The 27,415-nt window shown below is 34.8% G+C and overlaps 1 protein-coding gene across 2 annotated transcripts in view; it reads right to left on the reverse strand.

Moving 5' to 3' along the window:
* LOC129220516 (uncharacterized) overlaps positions 1-25,888 on the reverse strand; it is a 55,314-nt gene extending 29,426 nt beyond the window's left edge. For both annotated transcript variants that reach the window (XM_054854944.1, XM_054854943.1), the window contains exons 1-5: positions 25,754-25,888; positions 18,260-18,306; positions 15,540-15,650; positions 10,975-11,019; positions 6,344-6,388 (exon numbers count right to left, since the gene is read on the reverse strand). In XM_054854944.1, the coding sequence (XP_054710919.1) occupies positions 6,344-6,388; positions 10,975-11,019; positions 15,540-15,650; positions 18,260-18,295 (237 nt within the window). In that variant the 5' untranslated portion in view covers positions 18,296-18,306; positions 25,754-25,888. The remainder of the gene's footprint in view (positions 1-6,343; positions 6,389-10,974; positions 11,020-15,539; positions 15,651-18,259; positions 18,307-25,753) is intronic.
* Positions 25,889-27,415: the final 1,527 nt, after the last annotated feature.

Consider the following 27,415-nt stretch of genomic DNA (forward strand, 5'->3'; position numbering starts at 1 on the left):
TAACCCGCTCCCTCCCAGATGTCACAAACTATTCTTATACGAATTTACAACACAACCAAAAATAAGATATTATTACAAGAGACTCTAACGCACACATGATTGTGTAAGATAACTGTTTTTACTAATTTCGCGGGGTGGCTTATTTAAAAGCATAACACAAGACTAGTACTGTAGTTGGAAGAAAAAAAATATTTGGGGGAACTTACCTTTTGGTTTTATGGTTGCACCAAAATAAATGATGGTTTAAAACCAATTTACAAAACATTTGCATTTTTTTTTAGAATTTAAAGAAAAAAAAACATATCTTGGGGAATTGCGCTCTCTTGCGCTCCCCCCTCCCCCAACTACAGCACTGCACAAGGCATTATTAAACGCAAAGAATTAAAGAATAATTTTTGCTCTTAATTCTGGAGTGCAGACTATGGGAGGAGGAGGGGGAGTTATGGCACAGACTGCGGCATTGAAATTTTTAGGGATTTTTTTGTTTCCATGTTGTTGAGTTGTTTCCTTTTTTTTCTTTTCTATGGGCCTCGTTCTTAACTTGGGAGTGGGGGGGGGAGCAGGATAGTATTGGAGAGGGTACCCTTCTTGGGGGGGGGGGACCCTACATAACTTAATGCACAAATGAAAAATGTGTGTTACGTACTGAGAAAATTTTAAACTTTGAACATCTAAAACATTATTTACATATTTTACACGAAAGCTGTTGATTTCAAAATGGTATGATCTTTTCGCCTTTTCCTGACCGTTTCAACAGAAATGCAAATGTGCTGCAAATAGAAGGTCCCGAACTTTCAACTGTCTTATCGAAGTAATCGTAGAATTTGAATGCTAATCAAGGTTAAGTGTTATCCGAATAAAAGCAAACAGAGATAAATATTTAAAGTATCCCTTCCAATGGTAAGAAAAAATTATCCTCTCAACAATAATGACAATAATTACAATAATGAAATAAAGAAAAAAAAAGAAAAGAAACGAGGAGGAATCACAATTTTGTGTAGACCTAGAAACAACTGTTATGGATACAAAAAAAGCAATTTTGCATGTGGATATTTTATAGATGTTTTCCGTTTATCGCTTCATAAAACGTTTTGCTGCATTTCTTTACCCCCTCCCCCCGTCCTTTTCGTATTATTTCCAGAGAGCACTTTGAAAACTGTTAGTCATGTATTAATTGGATTTTTTTCCTTTTAGAAATTTTATGTCGTTTCCTTTTTTTTCCAAATGGAGGTACATAAGTAATAATCATTATCACTGAGCTGGAGATAGAAAACCGGTGGTGTATTTCATGTATTTTGCTTTAGCCCTGGCTAATGGGCGGTAATTTACTAAATATACCATGCCTTGCCATCAATTTTCGAGTTGAACCGAACCACTGCTTCGGTGACTCGTCTGGTCTGTGTTAATTCTACATTAGCTACCAGTTTGTTTGGCCCTCTTGGCTTCCATAAGAGGTTTTCTATCTCCAACTCAGTCACTTTCCTATGCCGGACTGATGAGTGCTAATAAGCACGAAACTGCAGTCCTCGGCTGGAAATGACTGAGCTGCCGGTGTTTTTCATGCATAATTTACCCTGTAACGTATGACTGCTGCTGTACTTTTAGTCAAAATAAAAATTGAATGTTTGGTGTACTTATATTTACGTTCTAGCCATCATAATTTAAAATTTTTATTTGTATGAACACAATTTTTTTTAAATCTAAATATTTGATCTGGATTATCGGGAGATCCGGATAAACGAGGTTCTACAGCAGTTACTTTTTTTTCTAGGCGAACACATGTAGTAGGAATTTAAAAACCTTTAAATTTTTTGCGTTGCCAATACGTTCTGGCATGCTAAAATAAAGGTTACACGTGACAACATTTAACGAACTCATTTATTTTTCTGTTAAAAATTAATTTCGATTATGATTATCAAAAATGTTCATTAATATTTGTTAAAACAACGTAACGTCTTTATTCATAAACTGAGAAACCTACAGAATTACTTAACTTATTAGCCGGCGTTCCCCCAGTTTTTATTAATACTATAAAACAAATAAAAAAATCTATAAAAAATCAAGTACAGTAGACTCTTGACTAATTCTGCCAAATGTTCGGCCTATTCGCAACTCCAGAGCTCGAATACGCTACCTTGCGGTAATTAACAACACTAAAGAAAAAGGTAAAACATTCCATTCCACGTGTTTTCTTTGGGGTAAATTACAGGCTTCAGAGAGTTTATGATGAAATGTAATTTCAGAAGAATAGAAAAGAAAGCTTCCCACAAACACGATGAAAAATTACTGTCATTCACTAGGCGTCAAAGCAAGTTATAAGTTACGGCGTGTGTTTGTTTTACCTTTTTCATCCGCCATTAGACAGTGGCTGCAGCGCCCCCTATAGTACATTGGAGTTGCGAATTTAAGTACAACATCTTATTCAAAGAATCACTACAAAATACAATTTTCGGAGACTTACTATAAAAATGTGTTATTCAGAAAAAAGTCGATTTTTAAATATTTCAACACCCGTATTTTTTCTATCTCGTTATACATGACATACAAAGTAACGTGTTTCGCACCAAATGTTCGAATAGACATGCAAATTATAAAATGCAACGTCTCTACAAGTTATATCGACTACGAAAAGCTACATAATTGAAGATAGGATACATTGTTAATGTCAAAACCAATGGAAGACATCGACCATTGATGACTTTTAGTCTAACTATGACAGCTGAAATACATTCGAAAGAAATCCTTCCATGATTCAGTCAGCTTTTACACTTCAGTGGATTGTTTTGAGTATTTTTTGAAAATTTTTAAATTTTGAATTTCGAAACTGATTTTCATTTGTGAATGTCAACGATCGTTTATAGTATTTATATTTTAATCTTTCCATCAATTATTATTATTACAATGTAAATGTAGTGCTTTACCTTAAAATAAATATTTGAGTGTAATTGAGTGGTTTCCTTCACTCAAAAGTACTACTTTTAGTCATTGAAATGGATAGAATGAGCAAAAAAAAAAAAAAAACATGGACTCAGAAAATACTTTCATTTTCCCAACTGTTTTTTTTTTATTAATTTTTTTAATTTTCCGATTTTTCAAACAAGGTGTGGTCTTTATGACGTCACAAATGATGTTCTTTGCCGCATCTTTCAACTACGTTTCCACGTTATGATAATCAAGCAGCGAATTAAAATTTCGCTCTACACTTGCTACCAACCATATCGTTGCCAATACACGTGAGTAAAGATGCGAATAATATATTTTGGACCGTGAATGGCAACACTGAATGGCATTTCATCATTTGTGATGTCATCGGTAGAAGCGTTAAACGATGAAAGAGCACCGATTTAAGTAATTTTTTTTTAAATATTAAACTTAAAGAAATTATTTAAAAAATGGTCGGATTCTATGTTCTTAAGCATGCTCTTTCCAAAAAAAATACTTTAAAAATTTTGGAAACGACCCCATTGCGCAGTTGTAGCAATAATAACAGTAAGTTAGGGAAAGAATTTAGCATTTAGAAATTAATTACAGAAAGAAATATTTACACAATTCTTTCCAAAAGTCACGAAAAAGCGAGGTATTAATTCAGTATTAACAAAGGCACCGAGTCAAATGACTCCGAAAGACTCAGAAACTTAAAACGAAGGCCAAACAAGTTTATTGCACTTCAATCAATCTGATCTCTCATTTCTTCAGAACCTCGATTTTGTACTAGACGCTAGAGATGAGACGGGCTCGGCCCGGGTCCGAAGCGGGCTCAGGCTCTAGAACCGAAAATAGGTTTCGGGCTCGGGCGGGCTCGGACTCAAGCAAAGATATTCAATCGTCAATCTACAAACAAATTCACAGAAAAGAAACATTTTTCTACTGTGAGAAAATGAAAGGAACATATAAATCAGTTCAATCATTGTGAAAATTTACCCCCCCCCCCAAAAAAAAACGCTTATTTATAGTGTTTTTTTTTGCGATTACTATTGCAGTATGTCATACAGTAATGCATTTGGAGTGGAGCATTTTGAGAAAATTTAGAAACTTCTGCTAATGAAGAACATTTGACTTAACATATTTCATTAACAGAGAGATCATGTCAGACTGTAGAAGGCTCGGTTTTTGATACAAGAAAGTTTCTGTGGGCAGGATTAAACACAGTTGCTAAGCACAAACATTTATTGATAGTTACACATCACAATTACACATAGATGAAAACTACAGACTACTCTGATCTACATACTACAGCCATCACTACATATACAAGAAGAGACATCTCCGCGCTTGATGAAGCGCAAAGGTTTCTGGGAGGAGATGTGACGCAATATTGACATGCGCATTAAGAATAGAAATAAGGATTGAATCCTAACAGTTTCCTTCGGGCTCGGACGGGCTCGGATTTTAGTCCGAGACAATATCACCCGGGCTCGGGCGGACTCGGTTAAGAATTTTCGGGCTCGGGCGGGCCCGGGCTCTCAAAAATGAGCCCGAACTCATCTCTACTAGACGCCTAAAAACCCAGAAGATTCAACAGAGCACTACCTATTTCGGATAGGAAGATCTACAGGTTCTCCTCCCCCATAGTGCCGAAGTTTTGTGGACATATTTGTATAATGTGATATATTTGCTCCTTACGTCAAGTCTCTCTCTTTCAATGTCATTGTTTTAATGAAGTTAATGCTCCATCTGCTGAAAAATCCTTATATGTATAATAGCCAGTGATCTAGTAACGCTCCTGACATCACCAACAATGAAACTTGCGCCACGGCATGACAATTTGATAATATGTTTTGGTAATGTTTAACATGCAGGGAAAGGCTCTATGGTGACAAGGCTGAACTCGATCCGACAACTTAACAGTTTTACTGGTAAGACTGTCATTTCAGGGGAATGAAAAAACGAAAAAACGACCCAACAATGAACGCTACCTACTGGAGTTTAGGGTTCATCCACTGGAGTTAGGGTTACAATTTCAACTATCAAAATATCACCAAACAGGCAATGGCTTCGTTCGAATGAGGTAATGATAAGCAAAGGGATGCAAGCGGCAAAATTAAAAATTTGGAGATACCTGTAAAAAATGGTAGGTGAACCCCTCCTCTGGCAAGAGATAGTACTAGTAGCCCTGGTAGGTGCTGCTGTACAGCATGATTTAGAGAGAAAAAAATCAATGAAAGCCTACCTAGGACGTAAACTTGATACTCGTTTTACTCAAAACTTGAAAATGCCCACTTACATCCTTTTGCTTCTCACTGCCTCAAATGTAAATGCGATTTTCACCCGTCATATCTTGACGGGCAGTTTTCTAGTTACTCTGAGTAATATTTAAAACCGTAATTCCTGCATGATGACTGCATTGAAAAAAGTACCAATAAATCAATAGCACTTCATAAGTCCCTAAAATGGGAGTAATAGGCTCATAAAAACTTAGAATAGTGCTTACTAGTCAAATTTAAATTATAAAAAAATAGCGAGCTGATGTGTGCATCATATGACTTCCTTTAACTCTAATTTAATGTCATTTTTTCATTAATGGCAGTTTTAATGTGATTCAATAGTTTACTCCCTAAATATCACCAACAGTGGCCAAAATGAAACCAAATTAAAAAAAAAAAAAAAAAATCCCCAAATTTATCGCCAAGTTGGCGACAAAACTTGGCGACCAAAAGACTGGCGATTTATCGCCAAGTGTCCGCCAAATTATAACACCATTTGAGTTTACATCGAAATTAACAATAATTTCCCTCCAAAAAGGAGAAAAAGACCCCCTTTGGAGCATCCAAATGCAACCAAAAAGGAAGGCGCACAACTAGACCCCACTAGGAGTCTATGTACCAAATTTCAACTTTTTGGGACATTCCGTTCTTGAGTTATGCGACATACCTACACACATATGCACATACGCACATACATACGTACATACAGACGTCACGAGAAAACTCGTTGTAATTAACTCGGGGATCGTCAAAATGGATATTTTGGGTGTCTGTACGTTCCTAGGCATATATCCACGTGTGGTCGGGTTGAAAAAAAGAACTCAACATTCATTCGGGGGTGAGCAAAATGAAAATCAAGGCCGATTTTTGAGTGAAATTTTTTTCGCGAACGCAATACTTCCTTTTTTGTAAAAGGAAGTAAAAAGGGAACTTTATGAAAAAACGTGATTTAGGTACGAAATGTAAACAGTTACATATATAAATACGTAGAAAACCAGAATAGAGAAATTGTTTTAAGAATAATAAAAATAGACATTGAATAAAGTGGACGATATACAATAAAGAGAAAATTGAAAAAAGAATAAAACATAGTTCAAGATAATTTTCTGTTTCTTGAAATTATTTGTAGTTAAACTTACCCGTGCTTGAGCAAGTTTGTATTTGTCGTCCGAACTGGTTTCACTCTGTAGTTAAAAGAAAACAGTTCAAGTTAATCCAAAATACATTGGTGTCCAAAAACACAAAATATGTCATAAATGCAGAAATGTTTGATGGGTTAACTGGAAAAATGACCAAAGTCCACTTTTTTGGTGAAACCTTTTTTTTTATGTTTTATTCATTAATTTCATAACATAAATGTTAATTTTATCTTTTCTAGTAATTGTAGTTAAAAGACTGGTTTATCAAAAATTATTTTAAGAAAATTATTTTCTTTTGAAATTGCTATTTTATAAGCAATGAAAATTTCAACATTTTCATTTTATTCGAAGAATGAACTTCGGCCGTTTTTTCAGTGACCCCCTTCACTTGGTTGATTGCAATCAAATTCGGCATCGTGAGAATTTTCTATGGGGGAAAGCATACACTGTTAAAACCAGGGGTTCCAGACGAGAGAATATATTCCCCCTAAGGTGAAGGCATGGTACCGAAGGGTGCCATACTAGCCAGGAAACGCAGCAGGGGTGCGAAAACAGCAGGCAATCGCAGAATGAATCGTTACGCATGCGCGTTGACTTCGACATTCATTCAACCACTTCAATATGGCGGACGCAGGATAAGTAGCTCGATGTTACGTTCACATTGAATTAAGTAAAATATTGGATTAAAACTCTTCTAGGAATATAAGTTTCGAGGATTCATCTCCAAAATAACAAGTAAGTACAGCTTTTGATCACTTTGTAGCTTTCAGGGCTTTCAAACATAGTTAAAAGTGTTTTTAAAAGTACGTTTACTGGTTTTTATTGTTTAACGGTTACTGTAGTGCTATCTCCAACATTCAAACCGATACTAAAAATATCTATCATTATTTTCTTGAGTACTCGATAAGCAACGTTTAACCACCACATTATTGACCACAGTAAGATAATAGTCAACAAGTGAGATGAAATAATGAAAAAAAAAAAGATTCTTGTGCTTCGTAGATTATAAAACAGAATAGCAAGCGGGAAAAAATGAACTAAAAAATAAAACTCGTTCCGTCTAGTTTTTTTTTTTTTTTTTTATTCAAGTGTTTGAATCATTTCCTGTTAGCGGTTATCTAATTGGTGTTATTTTGTGAAGCCGATAATATAGCGTTAAAAATCTCTTTTGGTTTTTAAAAGTGGCGAAAAACTTCTAATCTTTTAATTTAAATATATTTGTAACAGCTCTTTGATACCAAGTAAAGGGGGTGGATATTTATTGTTTTATTTATTTTTAATATTACTGAAAAAAAAATCATCAATACGCAGAATATTGACACGTTTTTAACGGCCCCAGAGTTGTTATTTTCATTATTATTATTTATTTTATTAATTTAAAGAAAAGGATAAAAATTTCACTGGTCCGTAATTCTTTTCATTTGCTTTTATCTGTCGTGGGTCAAGAGAGGATGAGAAACACTGAGTTAGAGCACAATCAGATGAATTAAAGCAACGCTTCTTAACTATGTTGAAAACTCTGAAATATGATCAAATGCTGTAATTACAAGTTTTAATCTTTTCCAGTGCTTAATTCAATGCGAAAAATGTCTAAAACGTAGAATAGCATGAATCAAAACTAGATATATGTAAAAAAAAAGAACAACTACACAACTGTACTCAAAAACACACACAATACAGAAGAGGGGGGAGTAGGATCTACAGTAGAAATTAGTAAGGGTGCCATTTTTCTCTCAGAAGGTTCTTTCTGGTCACCCCAGCTGCCTATCTTTTAGAAGGTGCCTGTTTTTCACCCAAAAAAGAGGTGCCATTTCGGCTCCATATTGGGTGTCGCTGGTGAACAAGCTTTTCACCCCTGAAAGGTGCCAAACGCAACCTGTAGTTTTAACAGTGTACAGTTTTTTCGGAAAATTGGCAACACATACTATATCTTTTCGACTTTTTTTTATCATAGAATCATTTTATAAGGGCCGTGGTAGCCCGATCGGTAGAGTGTCGGATTCGGAGCCGGAGGGTCCTGAGTTCGAACCTCGATGGCCGAAGACTCACCGTCGTCATTAAGGGGGACTGGGCGACGTTAAATATGCTCGTGGTCTCAATGTCATCCAAGTGAAACGATACCTCTGGGGGTGCTAGCACCAGGTAGCTATTAGCTCTTGGTCTAGTTCTAAATTCTCATTAACTGTTCGATCCGGTGATGGTGCTGCCATCTATCGGTATATAAAATAATGGAGGCAAGGCACTTAGTATGCAGTCCTCGACATAAATACAGTTGTAGTCAGTTGTGACTCTGAATAGGAATAGAAGTGCAAGACTAGCTCAACATAACCGAACAGAGGAAAGCCTGCATAATTCTTCAGGCGTGCTTGATAGACGTTGATGTCTGAATATTGTAGTCAGTAAGAACAGAAGATGCCTGTATGAATATTATAAAAAAATAGGGTCAGTTGAGATAAAAGGAAACACGGGGTAAATGTAAAGAAACTCTATGGTAATTTTTGGCCCTTAACTGTTAATGGGACAAGATATAGGCCTCTCGCCCACGAAGCAATTAGTCGAATTAACTTTTCAAAATGCTGCCTGTCAAATTAGGTGATTGGCGTTTTTCGTTGACTTTACACGAGGCAACTTAGTTGAACCAACTTCTTCTAATAAGCCGAATCTATTCTTGCAGCTGCTCGACAAGGCTGTTAAAACTAAACATAGTTGACTCAACTAGTTTATTCGCGTGTAGAGCGAATGCTTGATAATGTCCTGATGAGTTGAATCAACAAAAAAATAAAGTTGAATGATCTAAAAAGAATCAACTAAAAAGTTGATTGAACTCATCGGGATGAAAATGGTAGCGGTACATGTGCCTGGTGTGCCAGATGAGTTGACTTTCGCGTGAGGGATGCCGGTCGATTTCTTCACTTTCCTTGCAAAATGATGAACTGATGTGGGCGGTTATCGGGTTACACATTCTGATAATCGCCCGTTCGAAAGTTGATTCAACTGAGTTGCCTCCTCGTGTGAATGAGACCAAATTCATATTTAAAAAAACTAAGGAAGGAAACTGTAGTTGATCTTTACAGGAAATATTTAATGTCATTGCAAAAGAAAGTCCAATTATTATCCTGCTCAAATGGCACTTTACTCAACTTATTTTCGTTAATTCATTTATTTTTTTACGACAAAACAACAAGCGTCTAACAATATGTCTTTAAATACTTTGATCAAAATAACTAACAGGTCGGTCTGTCCTCTTATAGTGTCCCTAGAATGAAAACTCATGAAACAGGGTGGACAAGAAAGCATTTTGTAACTGATCTGTGAGGGAAAACAATATTACAGTACAACCTCGTTTATCCGGACTAACTGAGACCAGTGGCGGATACAAGGAAAGGGTCATGGGGGTCATTACACCCCCCAAACCGTTGACAATATTATCCGTCCACATTGTGTTCAAGCAATGGGGTTGTTTCCTTCAGTCAAATTTGTACTTTTTGTCTCTCAAATTGATAGAATAAGCAAAAAAAAAAAAAAAAAAAAAACATGGTCTCAGAAAATACTTTTGTTTTCCCGACAGTTATTTTTTAATTAATTTTTTAAAATGTCCGATTCTTCAAACAAGGCGTGGTCTTTATGACGTCACAAATGATGCACTATGGCGCATCTTTCTACCGCATTTCCACGTTATGATAATCAAGAAGCGAATTACAATTGCGCTCTACGCTTGCTATCAACCATATCGTTGCCAATACACGTGAGTAAAGATGCGAATTAAATATTTTGGACCGCGAATGGCAACACTGAATGGCATTTCATCATTTGTGATGTCATCCACAGAAGCGTCAAACGATAAAAGAATACCGATTTAAGTAATTTTTTTTTAAATATCAAACTTAAAGAAATTATTTAAAAAATGGTCAGATTCTATGTTTTTAAGCATGCTCTTTCAGAAAAAAATACTTTTAAAATTTTGGAAATGACCCTATTGATGAATATAGATGTAAACGATTTCAGTAAACTTTTCAATTTATTAGTTTTTTCGAAAGTAAAAATTTGAAATATTGTTTCTTTTTAATTCTTATGAAATTAGTAACGTTTATGCTTAACTAAGTGCCTCATTCCTGGTCGATTTGGTACTTTTTATTAACCTCCAAGCAATTTTAGAAATTTTTAGTGCCAAAATCGAAAGTTCGTTCAGTTTTGGGGTCATTCTTCAGCATGACCCTCCCTAAAATGGTAGTCTGTATCCGCATCTAACTGAGACCAAAGGCAATCCGGATAAACGAAAATCCGCATAATAAACAAAACGCATGCCTAAATTAGTGCACGTTCTATGCAAGAGTTGTACGTTAAATAAATAATAAGTTGTACGTAAAACCGAATATTTGGCGTATTTATAGTTCCGTTCTCGCAATCAAAATTCAAAATTATTGTCTCAACGAGTAATTTTCTCGTAACTCTACAAATTCGATCCGGATAAAAGAGGTTCTGTTGCAATACACCGGCTGTCTGGTTATGAAATCCAGAGGCTGCTGTCTTGGCAAGTTTCACCAAGGACGAAACTTAAGTCTCAAGATGCCATAACTAGCCCTGTCGTAGATTGCATACAGTTCTTTTCTACTGCTTAATTGAAAACTTACTTTTGTTTCTTCCTCTGTTTTCTTATCATAATACTCAGATACAGCCTGTTTAAATGGAAACATACGTTAGGAGAACAATTATTACTGAAAAAATAAATATTATGAGTGTAGACATTCAATAGTTCAAGTCAACACTTCGAGAGTTAAAGCTTTTCCGGAGGTCTCAAATCATGCGCAGGCAAATAAGGATCTGAAAGGTTCAATAGAAAATTTGAATTTTGCTAAAGAACGTGGTTTGAGAACGTTTTTAGATTTAAATGATTCTGTTCAGGAATTCATTACATATTTTAATATTTTGTGAAGGCAATCGTTTTTAAAAAGCTCCTACTCAAAAATGTCATTGAAAGCCATCATGAAAGTACAGATACTCTCCAAAAATATGCCAAAAAATTTCACGATTTTCACAACTTGCTTTCTCTTTACAATTTTGTTCAGTTTAAAAATTGATATTTTTAGGAATGATTGAAAAATATTCAATCATATACGAGGCAGTGAGAAGCAAAGGCATGTGAGTGCAAAAATTAAGCATTTCGAGTCAATCTGTACGAATGGTAAGAGAACTTCTCTTCTGTTTCAGGGCAAAAGACAGAACTTGTAGCCCTGGTTGCAACTGCTATACAGCAGAATTTTGGAAAAGAAAAATTCAATGAAAGCCTACCTAAGATCTGAACTTCAAATACGTTATTTCAATACTTTAAAAGTCCATTTACACCCCTTTGCTTCACACTGCCTCATATATCTTTCTTTTCAAGTAAAGGCATAAATAAGTATGACTTGAAAGCATCCTTCATTCATTGCACTTGAATGGGAACGACATCTGATATATTATTTCCCTTGGAGCCGCTATATAGATAGCCCGACGCATCAGCTTAAGTTTAGCCATTTTGGATCGGATTTTTCATTGTTGCATTCTAGGGTTACCACAGCAAAGTTACGGATTTCGTCAAATTTGCCAAAAATATTTTATTCTGTATACAGTTCACGTGCCGCTAATAATTGCTCACAGTGAATAATCACCAAACGAGATAACTCGTCAGAAAAAACAACCACTCAAACATACGCTCCGATCCAAAATGGCTAATCTTAAGTTGATGCGTCGCGTCGACTCGTAAATATAGGGGATTTAATTTCCCTACACTGTTATAACCAGAGGTTCCAGACGAGTGAATATATTCCCCCTAAGGTGAAAGCATGGTGACCAAGGGTGCCGTACTGGCCAGGAAGTAAAGCAGAGGTGCGAAAGTAGCAGACAGTCGTAGACAGGGGTGCCAAAACAGCGAGCAATCGCTAAATGACTTGCTGGCGCATGCGCTTCCGGCATACATTCACCATTCAACCACTTCAATATGGCGGACGAATGATAGGTTGCACTACGCGTGGCTTCTACGTCTTTCACATTGAATGAAGTACACTATTGGATTAAATCTCAACTTTTGTAGGATAATTCTTTAAAATAACAAGTAAGTACAGCTTTTGATCACTTTGTAGCTTTTAGGGCTTTCAAACATAGTTAAAAGTACGTTTAATGCTTTTCAGTTACCGTTAGTCCGTTACGATACCGTAGTACCGTTAGTTGTTTATTTTCAGGTTACCGTTACTATCGTGAAAATTCCATCATTCACACAAAACGCTACTAAATGTATCTATCATTATTTTCTTGAGTACTCGATAAGCAACATTTAATCACCGAAATAGTAACCTCAATGATATTTTCAATAACCAACAAGTGAGAACCGAAATAAAAATGATTCTTGTGTTTCGTGTAGCGAGCGCAAAAAAGAAATCTCTCTCCGTCTATCTTTTTCTTTTGCTTTTTCGTTCAAGTGTTTGAATCATTTCCTGTTAGCGGTTATTCGATAGTGTTAGGAGTTTCTTTAAATTTTTAACTGTCGAAAAATTTTATGCGCATTTTATTTTATTGTTATTTTGGTTGAAATGTTGAACGTTTGAGAAACGATTTTGTTTTATCGTAACTTTAATATCCCAGAATATTTTTGGCTGTTCATGTAAATAATTCATAAGTACATCTACACTTTACTTTCGGTGCGGTTATTTCTCACAAATGATCATTAACTTAACTATGATTATTCAAATTATTACTCGTCTTTAACTTTAAATATATTTGTGACAACTCTTTAATACCAAATAAAGTCTGTAGATATTTATTGTTTTATTCATCTTTAATATTACTTTGTAAAACAAAAAAAAAAAAAAAAAAAAAAAAAAAAAAACTCATCAGTACGCAGAATTTTTTCACAAGTTTTTTACCGCCCCGAGAGTTATTATAATTATTATTATTTATTTTATTTATTTTTAAGAAAAGGATAAAAATTTCACAGGTTCGCAATGTTTTTCATTTGTTTTTACCGACCCGGACCCGTAGGTCAAAAGAGGTTGAGAAACACTGATGTAGAGAACGATCAGATGAATTAAAGCAATGAGCACTTCTTAACTATGTTGAAAACTCTGAAATATGGTCAAATGCTGTAATTACAAGTTTTAATCATTTCCAGTACTGAATTCATGCAATGTGAAAAGTGTGCAAAACGTAGACTATCATGAATCAAAACAAAACTATTAAAAAAAGAAAAATACACAACTGTATTCAAAAACGCACACAATACGGGGGAGGGGGGGGAGGATCTACAGTAAGGGTGCCATTTCTCTCTCCGAAGGTTCATTCTTTTCACCCCGGCTGCCTACTTTTTGAAAGGTGCCTGTTTTTCACCCTAGTTAGAGGTGAAATTTCGGCTCCGTATTGGGTGCCGCTGGTGAACAAGCGTTTCACCCCTGAAAGGTGCCGAATGCAACCTGTAGTTTTAACAGTGTAGTCTGTTTTTCTGTCCGTGCGCGAGATCTTCCTTGCCATAAACTGATGAAACTTTGGGACGCTTTTAAAAGCTTAAATCTGCTCCTATCTTTTGTTTTCATAGTAAAAAAAAAATTTAAAAAACATTAATATGTCAGTTGAGTATTCTTCTAAAAAGATATGGCAAAAGAATAACGCTAGTTGCTATGGTATTTGATTTTTTTAAAATTTATCCCAATTTTATCCCATTGATTAGGGTATCATCGGGACAGTGCTTTATCCCCGTTAAAAACAGTAGGAAACATGACTTTATACCAATGGCAGTCCACTATTATTATAATGTAGGTGCATTATCTGCATTAGAAATAACAAGGAAAAGGAGTCATTTAGTATTATAAATCAAACATAAAAACGAGTTGATGTGTGCATCACATGACTTCCTTTTACTCCAATTTAATGTCATTTCCCTCTTATTGGCATTTTTAATGTGATTTAATAGTTTACACTCTAAATATCACCAACAGTGGCCAAATAAAAACCAGATTAAAAAAAGGCCAAATTTGTCGCCAAGTTGGCGACAAAACTTGGTGACCAAAAGACTGGCGATATAGCGCCAAGTGTCCGCCAAATCATAACACCACTTGAGTTTACATCGAAATTAACAAAGATTTCCCCCCAAAAAGGGGCAAAAGACCCCTTTTGGAGCATCCGACTGCAACCAAAAAAGAAGGTGCACAACTAGACCCCACTAGGAGTCTACGTACCAAATTTCAACTTTCTAGGACATTCCGTTCTTGAATTATGCGAAATACATAAACACATGCGCACATACATACGTACATACAGACGTCACGAGAAAACTCGTTGTAATTAACTCTTGGATCATCAAAATGGATATTTCGGGTGTCTATACGTTCCTAGGCATAGATCCACCTGTGGTCGGGTTGAAAAAAAAAAAAAAAAAAAAAACTCAACATTAATTCGGGGGTGAGCAAAATGGAAATTAAGGTCGATTTTTAAGTGAAATTTTTTTCGCTATTACAATACTTCCTTTTTTGTAAAAGGAAGTAATAAAGATAAACTGTCCAACTTTTTTTCATTCACAAATGTTCGATGGGTGCACTTTTCGTTACGCGTCACATATCTAACATAAATTTTGGAGTGTACAGTGTGATCTTTCAGTTCTTGCAAAGTTGTAGGCAATGGTGGCGCATGAAACTTTTTGACGAAAACCCCATGAAAAAAAGTTACATGGGGTTAGGTTTGGGGACCTGGCTGGCCAAAGCATAATGGGCAAATCATCATCACCTGCATGGCTAATCCAGCGCTGCGGGACGTCAGCGAAGAGGGGATGGAAGGGGGGGGGGGGGGGGTAAAAATACCCCCAGGGGTCTTGGTTTTAACATTGCTGCCTATCCTAATACAGTAGTTAATACACGCGTAAGAACTGTTGTGACCAAAAACCAGAAAAATGCAGAAGGAATTTCTGGCTGCGCTAGTGCGGAACGTGCGCGTTAAGGTAGTTATGTACGTTCAAAAAAAAAAAAAAAACAAAAAAAAAAACAAAAAAACTTGGATAGTTTATCTTTATTTTTATGTACCATTCATAGTGGTAAGTGTAATAGGTTATGAAATATAAATTTTTAAAACCGGGATATTCTTTTATGCTAACCCGGTATTTAGTTGGTCATAAGAACAATACATTGAACAACTGCATCAGACGGATGTTCAGATATTTAAGGATAAAAATACTTACCTCTCGAGCCTTTTCTTTTTGTTCACATCCACCTACGATCATATCGTGAATGCTGTCCGTTGCTCCTTCAGGGTAGTACATAGCATAAATGTCCAAGATCATTTCTCGATCCTGAAATATAACCAAGATAGTGAATAATGCCCATGTATGTCTGTTTCTGGTACGATAGCGACTGACTTTGAGGGAGTTGATTTCTTCTCGGGGAGAACCATAAACGAAAGATGAAAACTTCTTTTCTCATGTTCTCAACTTCTCCCCCCTCAGTATTGCTGGACTCGTCCAAGGACGAAGGCCAACATTGCTGAGAAGGATTATGGATTTCGTGCTCTTTTGTCCACAAGGTGTGTGACAACCTGTAAGACTATTGCAGAGCAATATGCAATAGAATGCACCGTACTGTGGGGAAGAAAATATATCGCTTGCTCGGTCAATTTAGTTTATTACGAAAAAAAATCGTTCTCTCTCTTTAAAAAACTTCCACTGTATTATCATCTTGTTTTATTCCGATTGCAGGTTTCAGGATATTCTATTTTGATACAAATAACTTACTTCATAATACAAAGACGCAACGTTAGCACTTTAAATTTTTTATCTAGTTCTATGTATATAATCGAAATTAACCAGAAAAAGACATCACTTTCAGTCAAGACATTAAAAAAATAAACAAAAATAAAAACTAAAATAAAAAAAGAAGTGGAAGTAGAAGTAGAAGTGAAAAACAAAACAAACACACACACACACACACACACACACACACAAAAAAAGTTTAAAAAAGAATAAAGAAAATAGCAGAGACTAGAGGTGGGACATCTTTACTAATAATAAAGCTGAAAGTCTCTCTGTCCGGAGGATGTCTGGATGTCTGTAGGATATCTGTAGAATGTCTGTAGGATGTCTGTGACGCGCATAGCGCCTAGACCGTTCGGCCGATTTTCATGAAATGTGGCACAAAGTTAGTATGTAGCATGGGGGTGTGCACCTCGAAGCGATTTTTCGAAAATTCAATTTTGTTCTTTTTCTATTCCAATTTTAAGAAAAAAAAATATCATAAGATGGACGAATAAATTACGAAATTATCATAACGTGGAACCGTAACATAGGCACAAGCCAATTGGCGAGATACGAAATTATCATAACGTGGAACCGTAACATAGGCACAAGCCAATTGGCGAGATACGAAATTATCATAACGTGGAACCGTTACGTGTGCACAAGCCAATTGGCGAGAAAATTCACTACACATCATTTGTAAATATACAGGCGAACCAAAAGACCTTTTAGTTTGCTATTACGGGCGAAGCCGTGCGGGTACCACTAGTCAATAATAAAACATCGACAATTATCATCAACATCAATTATCACTATTATATCGTTATCGAAGAGTATCTTCCTTGAGCTTGAGAACTGAATGTATTATAGGGCCGTTCTACAGACAAGTGTGGGACAATCCGACTCAATAATTTCACTAACATTTTGTTATATATCTTAACTTTTTAATTAAACCGGAGTAAGAACAGTTTTTAATATTTACAATTGAAAGAAAGGTACTAATGACCCAGTATCATCATTATTAAAAATCTTTGTTTCTAAAAATTTAATTTATTTGCATGCGTCACATGCAGGACAACCAAAGTCAATCTCTTGTAATTGCTCTACGAACTAATTAATGTTTTGCTCGGTTATTACAGCAATGACGAAACAAATCGTTGGTTTTGAAAGCTAAGGTTACAACGAAAAGGAAACATATCTTGTTTGTTGAGAAATATTAATTTAAGCCGTTGAAAAAAAAAAAAAAAAAAAATCGTATATTGCCATTCCACTGAAAACGGTCATTCTGTCTCGCATCGCAGGTAACTGTTCCTATATTTCAAACTAGTGGTACCCGCGCGACTTTGCCCGTAATAGAAAAATTAAAAGGTCTTTTGGTTCGCCTGTATATTTATAAATAATGTATGGTGAATTTTCTTGCCAATTGGCTTGTACCCATGTTACGTTTTCACGTAATTATAATTTCGTATCTCGCCAATTGGCTTGTGCCCATGTTACGGTTCCACGTTATGATAATTTCGTAATTTACTCTTCCATCTTATGATACTTTTGTTCTTAAAATTGGAACAGAAAAAGAACCACAACGAATTTTCGAAAAATCGCTTCGAGGTGCACACCCCATTCTACAAACTAACTTTGTGCCAAATTTCATGAAAATCGGCCGAACGGTCTAGGCGCTATGCGCGTCACAGAGATCCAGACATCCAGACATTCTCCGGACAGAGAGACTTTCAGCTTTATTATTAGTAAAGATAAAGACGAAGAAAAAAGAAATAATATTTAAAGGTAATGATGAAATTTTTTGCTTAATTAGTCACACATACGCTTGTGATTTTTAAGCACACACACAACAAAATTTTGTTTATTATCATCTTAAATTATTATTTTTAATGAAATATATGAAGCGTCACGTGCAGGACAAAATAACTGTTTTTCGTGGATTGGCCCTATAACAGTATAATAAGCGCAGATTTTAAGATTTTTTTAAAAAACTTAAATATAAAATATCAGCATCGGAAAAAAACATCGGAAGCAAATCATCGAAATTAAAAAAATATCGACCTTAAAACATCGGTGGGAAAAACATTGATGTTAGTTCAGAAACAAAAAGAGGTATTCTTGATCAAGTCCTCTTTCGTTTTTGACTTAAAAGAATTACTATTTGTACTCACGTGATCCCCGATTCCGCTCAAGCAGTGGTCCATCATTGGAATCCCAGCTGAAATATTTTAAATTACCGTGTTAAAAAAGAAATTATCAGATTTTGAATTTAGAGACATTATACATTTTGTCAGTGAAATCTCGTTACAGCACACTTGAAGGGACCACAAATTTTGTTCGTGGTAACTGGAATTTTGTTACATTGGAATTAAAGTCACGCAATGGAAATTAGAACAGGACTGAAAAATTTATTTTGTTGAAACGGGTATTTCGTTGTATTGGTATGCGTTGTAACGGGATTTCACTGCATATTAAAAAAAAAAAAGAGAATGCACTGAGCCGGGACCACCGTGACAAAGCGCGCGCTTCATTCGTCGCCGCGCGTTCTTTCTACCCGGGCCCGGAACACAGTTGAGTGAGTCACGCTAAACGATCGAACGTTTTGCTTCGTTCGCTGACAATATACTCGATTGCAAGCTTTTTTTCATTGAAAGAGCAAATTAAATTTTCTTAAAATGTGTTTACCCATGAATTGTTTTCCACAGATTAAAGTAAAAAGAAAAAAATAACAACAAATAATTTTGAAGCAAAATATTTTCTCAACAAAAAGTAAAATGGTGAAAATCTTCAAAATAAATTTTCTTGAAAACGTTGCTAAAAGCCTGATCATCCAAAAAAAAAAAAAAAAAGATTTTTCAACAGAAACAAATTATTAATTGCATATCATACATGACAATACTATGAAAATGTATTTACCAATAAATAGACAAGGTATTTTTTTATTGTTATCATTATTATCTTGTAATTTAAAAATCAATATACATTCCATCAAACGTTTAAGATAATATCGATACGTTTTCGAGCCTTTTAGTGGCAACTCTTAATTTCATTAAAATATGTAATATAAAATTAAAAAACAGAAACAAAGAAAAGTTGAAAATGATGTCATTTTTTGATAGGTCTTAAGATAAAAATATTTCTGTGTACAATTATTTTGTACTGAAAACAAATCCCAACTAAGCAAGATTGAGTTGAATGGTTTTTCAAGAATATATATACTAAAGCATATTTATAAATTCAATAGATAGGTCAAATTTAGAGTTAAGACTTCCTTTTGAAAGATACATGAAAGGTTCTCATATCTCTTTCTCTATAACACAGTACTTATCAGAACAATTATTATTGTAAAATAACCACCATTAGTTCAAAAAGTAAAAATAGTAGGTTAAAAAGAGAAAAACATAGAAAACGTTATATACTCATGCATATAACCAAAATAAATAAATTAAATAACTGAATATTTTACTAAGGAAATAAGAGAAAAATTTAGCACTTTAAATTCATTCTCCTATAATTTAAACCAAATGTGCAGCTAAAGTTTTAAAAAATATTTTTTTTCTAAATATTCATTAAACATTGATAATCAATTGCAGATGCACCGAATATTCAGTTGATATTTGGATTGGTATTACATTTTTACTTCCAAAATACCAATTAAATATTTTAAACTTATGAAATTACTTTTATTCACTTGTTTATCCATTCTAGAAAGATGGCATTTTAGAAAGTAATTAACATTAAAGTTATTCATGTAAAACTGAAAGATATTTGATGTTGTAGGTATAGCACTAGATTGTAAATTGAAGACACTATATAACTTGCAATATGCTGTCTGAGATTCAGCAATCGAATTCTTAACTTTCCTTTTAAATCGTTGCACAGATTTTTTAACTTAAAAACAATGATAATCTGAACGTTTTTACTAATCTTTAATGCAAGTGCAAATCTGAATTTAAAAGATCGGAAGGATTCCTTTAAAAAAGCAATAGAGAGACTAACAACAAATTCAACCTGTAAGAAGTGTGAAACAACTGTCTTACGCAAACATTAAAACATAACCTTAATAAAGGTTACTAAATCATTTGAAGTAACATTTCAGATCACTTACCTTTATTTCAGTTAATTCATTGCTTACAGAAAGGTGAAAGGTCAAACATTTTCAATAACGGTCGTTGGAAAACGTAAAGCAAAACATTGGATTGTTGATTTGAATCTCAATCGCTTAGACTGTAGCGCCACCTAGGTTTTTCTAAGTTGTTCCGGGCCCGGAAGGACCGAAGAAAGCGCGCATTTTTGTCACGGTGGTCCCGACTGAACTCAAAGAAATACTGCCGCAAAACAGTTGGGGAGAAACCGATATAAGGAGCAAAACTAGGAAAATTCCTTAGTCACCAGTGATTGGTAGTAACCGTTCGTATATTATTATTACAGTGAAACCTCCGAATAGCGGACAGTCAAGGGACTAGAAGTTTTGTCCGTTATTGGGAGGTGTCCGCTATTAGGAGGAACTACTTAATTTACCTTTTTCAAAATGGGCTGTTGTTCCCTTTGTAGAACACAATCGAAACAATTGCGAAAGGTTTACTACATTTTTTCGTCAAATGTAATTACTCTGTTTTTTCTTTATAAAGGTATACTGACAGCACACACTTGTCTTAAAATGCATTTAATCAATTAAAGTAATCAGTTAAAACAGTTTGACATCTCATTTTTGCATTACCAACGGCGGCGATTCCGGCGGAGCGACCCCCCTCCCCCCACACACTTTTTATGGTTAATTTATTTATTTTCTCTCAAGTATCACTATCGCATGATTGACAGTTGGCAATATGACCTTGAATATGGGCAAATCTTTTTCATGTCTAAAAATTAAACAACCCAAAGAAACCACGGCGCCATAAAGCCGACTACTACCGGCGCCGGTCTGCTCAATTGCATCTCCCGAGAGCCCCGTTAGGAAAAGCGCCCAGTTTCCTCTTTTTTATCTTAACTTTTGAATAGTTATTGTGTACAAAATTCATTAAAATCTTAAGAAAAACGTACGTTAATTGTTAGACTGACATCAGTTTTCACTTATCTGCTTCAATACTCTCAAAACTAGCCATAACAAAATTATGACTTTTTCTTTTCTTTTTCATTTTTTGCTGTCCGCAAAAAGTACCATGCCTTTTAGTTCTTTTTTTTTCCTGCCCCCAAATTTTAAGCCCCAATCGCTGCCTCTGCCCATTACCACCCTTTTAATTCCAAGAAACAGTGATAAGGAAATGACAGTTGGGGGGGGGGGTGGAATATCAGTTGTGGAGGATGAAAAGCTTTGTAAGACAAGCAGTTACTAAGATATTCTGTGAAAAGAAAAAAAAAACGGAAGTGCTACGATCGCAAGGGAAATTTGTTGTGCTGTCCGTTATTCGGAGTGTCCGTTATTCAGAGGGAATTACATGGGATGGCCTATATTAAGGGACTGGGACTTGCAAAAATGTCCGTTAATTAGAGGTGTCCGTTATTCGGGAGTGTCCGTTAAGGGAGGTTTCACTGTATATTCACTTTAAAAATTATCAGAAGGTTGTACTATTTAGTTTTTTGTTTAGTATTAAAAACATTAAGCAGCAGGAAAAAAAAAAACATATCATACAAATTTATTTACAATGTGAAATCACTAAAAAGATGTCAGTGTCTTTTTCTCCACTACATGTATGCTTAGAGCACATATCTTTATATAAATAAAACACAAACTCCAAATTTGTATGTGCGAGCTAAAGTCGGAAACTACCTGACCCACTTCGCTGAAATTTTCAAATTGTCTAGGTTTCTGCCAGGAAGGCTTATAGACCACATCGAAAAAAATCAATGAATAGTTCTTTTTTTATTCGAAACTAGTGGCACCCGCACGGCTTTGCCCGTAGTAGAAAATTAAAAGGTCATTTGGTTCGCCTGTATATTAACAAATAATGGAGGATGAATTTCTCGCCAATTGGCTATGTTAAATGACTCGCCCATGTTACGGTTCCACGTTATGGTGATTTCGTAATTTACTATTCCACCTTGTGATCATTTGCTCGGAAAAAATTACTTAAAATTAGAATATAAAAAGAACAAAACCGAACTTTCGAAAAATTGCTTCGAGGTGCACACCCCCATGCTACATACTAACTTTGTGCCAAATTTCATGAAAATCGGCCGAACGGTTTAGGCGCTATGCGCGTCACAGACATCCTACAGACATCCAGACATCCTCCGGACAGAGAGACTTTCTGCTTTATTATTAGTAATAAATAAAGAAGATTAAATTTTTTGACCTAAAAGTGGATAAGTCGAAATAATTATCGTATCGTTTCGATTTTGGTTTCATTCAAAAGAGCAGAAAAAATACATGCATAGAACATTTTCTAATTAAGGTAGAAAAACGGTGGCGATTAATTAACGAAGAAAACGTTATAAGCATTTTGAAAGGAAAAATCAATTTTTAATCCGAAATTGTTGACATTGTTCTCAAATACGGCAGAAATCAATTCAAAATTATTCAGCGATGTATTATTCAAAAAGGTGTATTCAGGATCTTTTTTTTTTTTTTTTTTTTTTTTTTTTTTTTTTTTTTTTGACCACGAATTTGAAAACGATTTTCGAACGTCCAAGAGGATATTTTTTTTTATCCTGTTCTCAAATAATAGCTTTCGATTAACTGTATCTGCAAAGCGGATTTTAATTTAAAACATTTTTCCGCGAGTTACATGTCCTACTTCTTACCGATCAGGCTACCATAGCTCCATGCCCCGGGAAAATTTGAAAATATCTGTACCTCACAGCTAAAAGTTAGTAAGTCCAAAAATCGCGATTTTTTTGTTTATTAGTGCATTGTGTGTACAAGCTTATTCCGCATCGAACTATGTGAACGTAACTCTTTATTAAAAACGAGCTGATGTCTTCCTTTTACTCCAATTTTAATGCCATTTTCCCATTATTGACAATTTTAATGTGAGATTTAAAAAAAAAATCCCCAAATTTGTCTCCAAGTTGGCGACAAAACTTGGCGACCAAAAGACTGGCGATATATCGCCAAGTATCCGCCAAATTATAACACCACTTGAGTTTACATTGAAATTTACAATGATTTCCACCCACAAAGGGGAAAAAGACCCCTTTAGAAACACCCGAATGCAACTAAAAGGGGAGGTGCACAACTAGAAACCACTAGGAGTCTACATACCCAATTTCAACTTTCTAGGACATACCGTTCTTGAGTTATGCGACATACATACGTACATACGCACATACGCACACACATACATACGTACATACGAACGAAACGAGAAAAGTCGTTGTAATTAACTCTTGGATCGTCAAAATGGATATTTCGGGTGTCTGTACGTTCCTAGGCATATATCCACCTGTGGTCGGGTTGAAAAAAAAAAAAAAAAAAACTCAACATTAATTCGGGGGTGAGCAAAATGGAAATTAAGGTCGATTAACCACTAGGAGTTTACACACCCAATTTCAACTTTCTAGGACATACCGTTCTTGAGTTATGCGACATACATACGTACATACGCACATACGCACACACATACATACAGTGGCTCCCAAAAGGCTTCGTACACCTATGACTTTCAGCGAAATAGGCCCCAATCCATAGGTTAAAATTAATATTTCGGAATGGGTATTTAATTATAAGATCTATTATCAATTTTCAACAAAACTACATGAAAAGTTTTTAAAAAATATTAAAACTTAATTTTTTAAAAATCAAAAACCAAAAAGTGCCGGAAATTTTATCTCACAAAAGTCTTCGTACACTTTATGAAATGTCTATATATTATTGAATAATCTAACTTTTGATTAAGTTATTAATTAGTAGAATATCATACAGTGTTCATAACACCTTTTAAACGTCTGGGAATAGATTTCATTCTTTTTCTTTCTTTTTTTTTTGCGTAATTTCTGAGTAAGTGTTCAACCACATTTCGAATCTTACTGTTTCCAGCTCTATTTTCGTTTTAAAGCCCTATTTTTGTAATCTAGCCTCCAGATCTCTCTAATTACGTTACATTAAGTTAAAATCTGGAGATTGAGGGGGTATTTTCAAAACTTAAGGACAATTTTCGAAGCACTAGACTCAAACGTTGAAAACCGTGTGCTTCTTATCGTTGTCTTGATAAAAAACAAAGTTGTTTCCAATAACCAAATTTTTGGCTAAGAGTTCAAAATTAATTCTTAAAATATTTAAAGGAGCATCATGATTCATTATTTATTTAAAAAATTACAAACTACCAAGTCCTGATGCTGATATGCACCCTCACACTAGAAAACCTCCACCGTCCTGATTAACTGATCCGAATAAGTTCTTAAGATTAAGTTAATAATTTTTTCTTCTACTTACAGTTATACAACAATTTAACCAAAAATGTTGAATTTTTTTTTATCTGTAGGTATATGACGTGATTCTAAAACGTTTTTAGCTTATTTATCATTGAATTTGCGACGAAAAGCGTAAGCTTTCTGTTTTTCGCATGACCAAGAAAATTTCTGCGGGAAGAGTTCCCATTTAATCCAGCTAATCAGAGAACTTGGCGAACAATTTTAGGTGAAAATTAAATGTAAAATGTTTCATTTAACTTTGTAGAAACTTTTACAGCACTCAAATGTTTATCTTTCATAATTTTTTAAACTTTAAATCTCCGATCACGTTTTGTCAACTTTGCCGGTTGACCTTTTCTTACCTTGTTTTCGGTCCGATTCCTTTCTTTAAAGCATTTTATCAAGCACTTTACTATAGAATAAATTAACTAATTTAGAGACATTTCAAACCAATTGACCATTACTGTGGGGAAAAAAATTCAAATTTTGAATGGTGTTTGCGGTTTTTTACGGATACCAGCCATTTTACAGTAATAAGCACAACATTAAGGAATAAATAAACAAAAAATTAAAGCCAAATGACTTATAAGGGTCAACACAATGCAAAAATATTAATAAAATGGCATATGATAATTTTAATCATGAATTCATTCAAAAATATTTGAGTGTACGATGACTTTTGTGGCGTGTTATTTCTCTGTCTCTTCGTTTTCTAATCCATTTCAAAAAGAAGATCCGTCAAAATTTTGAAAAAAATCAATGAGTTGTATTTAGAATGACATAGGAATGATGTGAAAAAATATTGAACTTCATATTCGAATTCAGTTTCGAGTTATAATGGTTTTTCTAAAAAAATTCTAAGTGTACGAACACTTTTGGGAGCCACTGTACGTACATATGGACGTCCGGAGAAAAGTCGTTGTAATTAACTCGAACAATGTCAAAATGGATATTTCGAGTGTTTATACGTTCTTAGGCTCTTATCCGCGTGTGATCGGGTTGAAAAAAAAACTCAACATTAATTCGGGAGTGAGTAAAATGGAAATTAAGGTCGAATTTTGAATGAAATTTTTTTCGCGAATACAAGACTTCCTTTTTTGTAAAAAGGAAGTAAAAAAATCCTTTAGAAATTTTTTTACTAGAGTTAAAAGAGCGCGCAATCCATCCTTTGCATGCGCCAGAAAAAAGTTTCTCCTTTCTCCTGTAAAATTATCATAATGTAACTTACGTCCTTCTGGCTCTGAGGAACATATATAATTTTCGAGCCTTGGTAAACAATAAAATTTAATTTTGAAAACGATAACCAGACTTACACTCCTCCACGCAGACTTCGTACTCAACACAATCTGCGAAAGGATCATCATCCTGTGAAAAAACATAGTGGAAAACTGAAAATCACTAAAATAACTCGCAATGCCCAACTGCACCTCATTATGCTTATTTACTACGATCGAAACCAAAGTTGTGAAGTGGAATCCTCGATTAGCATCATTTTTAAGAAAAGGTGAACCTTTTTTTCATGTTTACCCATCGTGCGTGACTTTGGTACAATGGATATCGCGCTGCCGTTAAAGGTTTGATTTCGAATAGAGAGTATTGTAATTAATGAAGCGGACAATACCGAAAATCAAACAAATAGGAGGGGAAAATTACCATAAATCTACAAGGAAAACAGACTGTTTAGGATAAAGCTTGTTATTTGTATATCACGTCAGGGGAAAAAAGAATAAAACATTTTCGCACCATTTATCTATTGTTAGTAGCATAGTTTGAGTGATAAACAAAAATATTTTGCAGAGCAGGGGTTTCCAAACTTTCCGGATTTGTGACACCCTTTGACGAACTGGAAATTTCTCATGGCACCCTAAACTATCTCTTTAACGTAAGTACATTATACCACTGTCATGGACACTTTGCGGACACCCCTTTTTTCACTTCTCTCTTTGGGAACTCCTGGGCTAGCACATTCTTCTGAAAAGAGTGGTCGTAAAATTTTATAATTTCACCCAGGGGCGCAGCAAGAAAAGACAGGTTTGAGGATTTAACCCCCACAATTTGCTGATTGCAAAGGTTTGAAACCATATTGCCTATCTTAGTATTTTTCAGTGCTGAATCGACATCATTTTCCATCTCATGGCAGAAGCTTTATATATATATATATATATACATATAAATATATATATATATATATATATATATATATATATATATATATATATATATATATATATATATATATAATATATATATATATATATATATATATATATATATATATATATATAGTAACTTTTCCATCCACTATTTTGTGGTATGAGCCATAAAACATTCAAAATTCAATAGTTCGTCACACTTTAGAATAAACAATGCAACAGTTTTTTCCTTAACCTCGCCGTAAACGGATTCCAAAGGACACCATATTTTAGCAGGAACCATAGAGCTGTATGAGAATTTCGACGCGCATTACAACTTAAAGATAACCACTTTTTTGCTTAAATTTTTTTGCGTTGTTCCTACAATGTAAAACACATGGTTCCTTTAGGATGTCAGTCACTCCCTCCAATTTCATTTACTTTCTGTGCCCCCTCCAAATTTTCTTCCAGCTGCGTAGTGAAATTTTGATTTATATTAATTACCTAACCAAAGAGAGGTATTGTATGAGAATGCTAAGAGTTTTAGAGTTTTTAGCCTCTGTGGAAAAATTAACAAATACAGCATTGATTGGAAAGATCATGTCCAACCTATGAACGAAATATACTTCCGAAAGTTGCCTTCTACTACAGGTTAAACGGCAAGCGAGACCCCTCACAGATCTGGAAAATGTTGGTTGAGTCAAGAAGTTGGAACAGGCTATTATCCTAGTCCTTGAGAATGGGGGCTGATGACTAAAAAGTAATGATGATGACTAAGCGAAGGCTAGTTGTTCCTTGGAGGTGATGATGATTACTAAAAAGAGGGTAGTTGCTCCTTGGAGG

This window comes from Uloborus diversus, chromosome 4 (assembly GCF_026930045.1).
Source record: "Uloborus diversus isolate 005 chromosome 4, Udiv.v.3.1, whole genome shotgun sequence".
NCBI lineage: Eukaryota > Metazoa > Arthropoda > Arachnida > Araneae > Uloboridae > Uloborus > Uloborus diversus.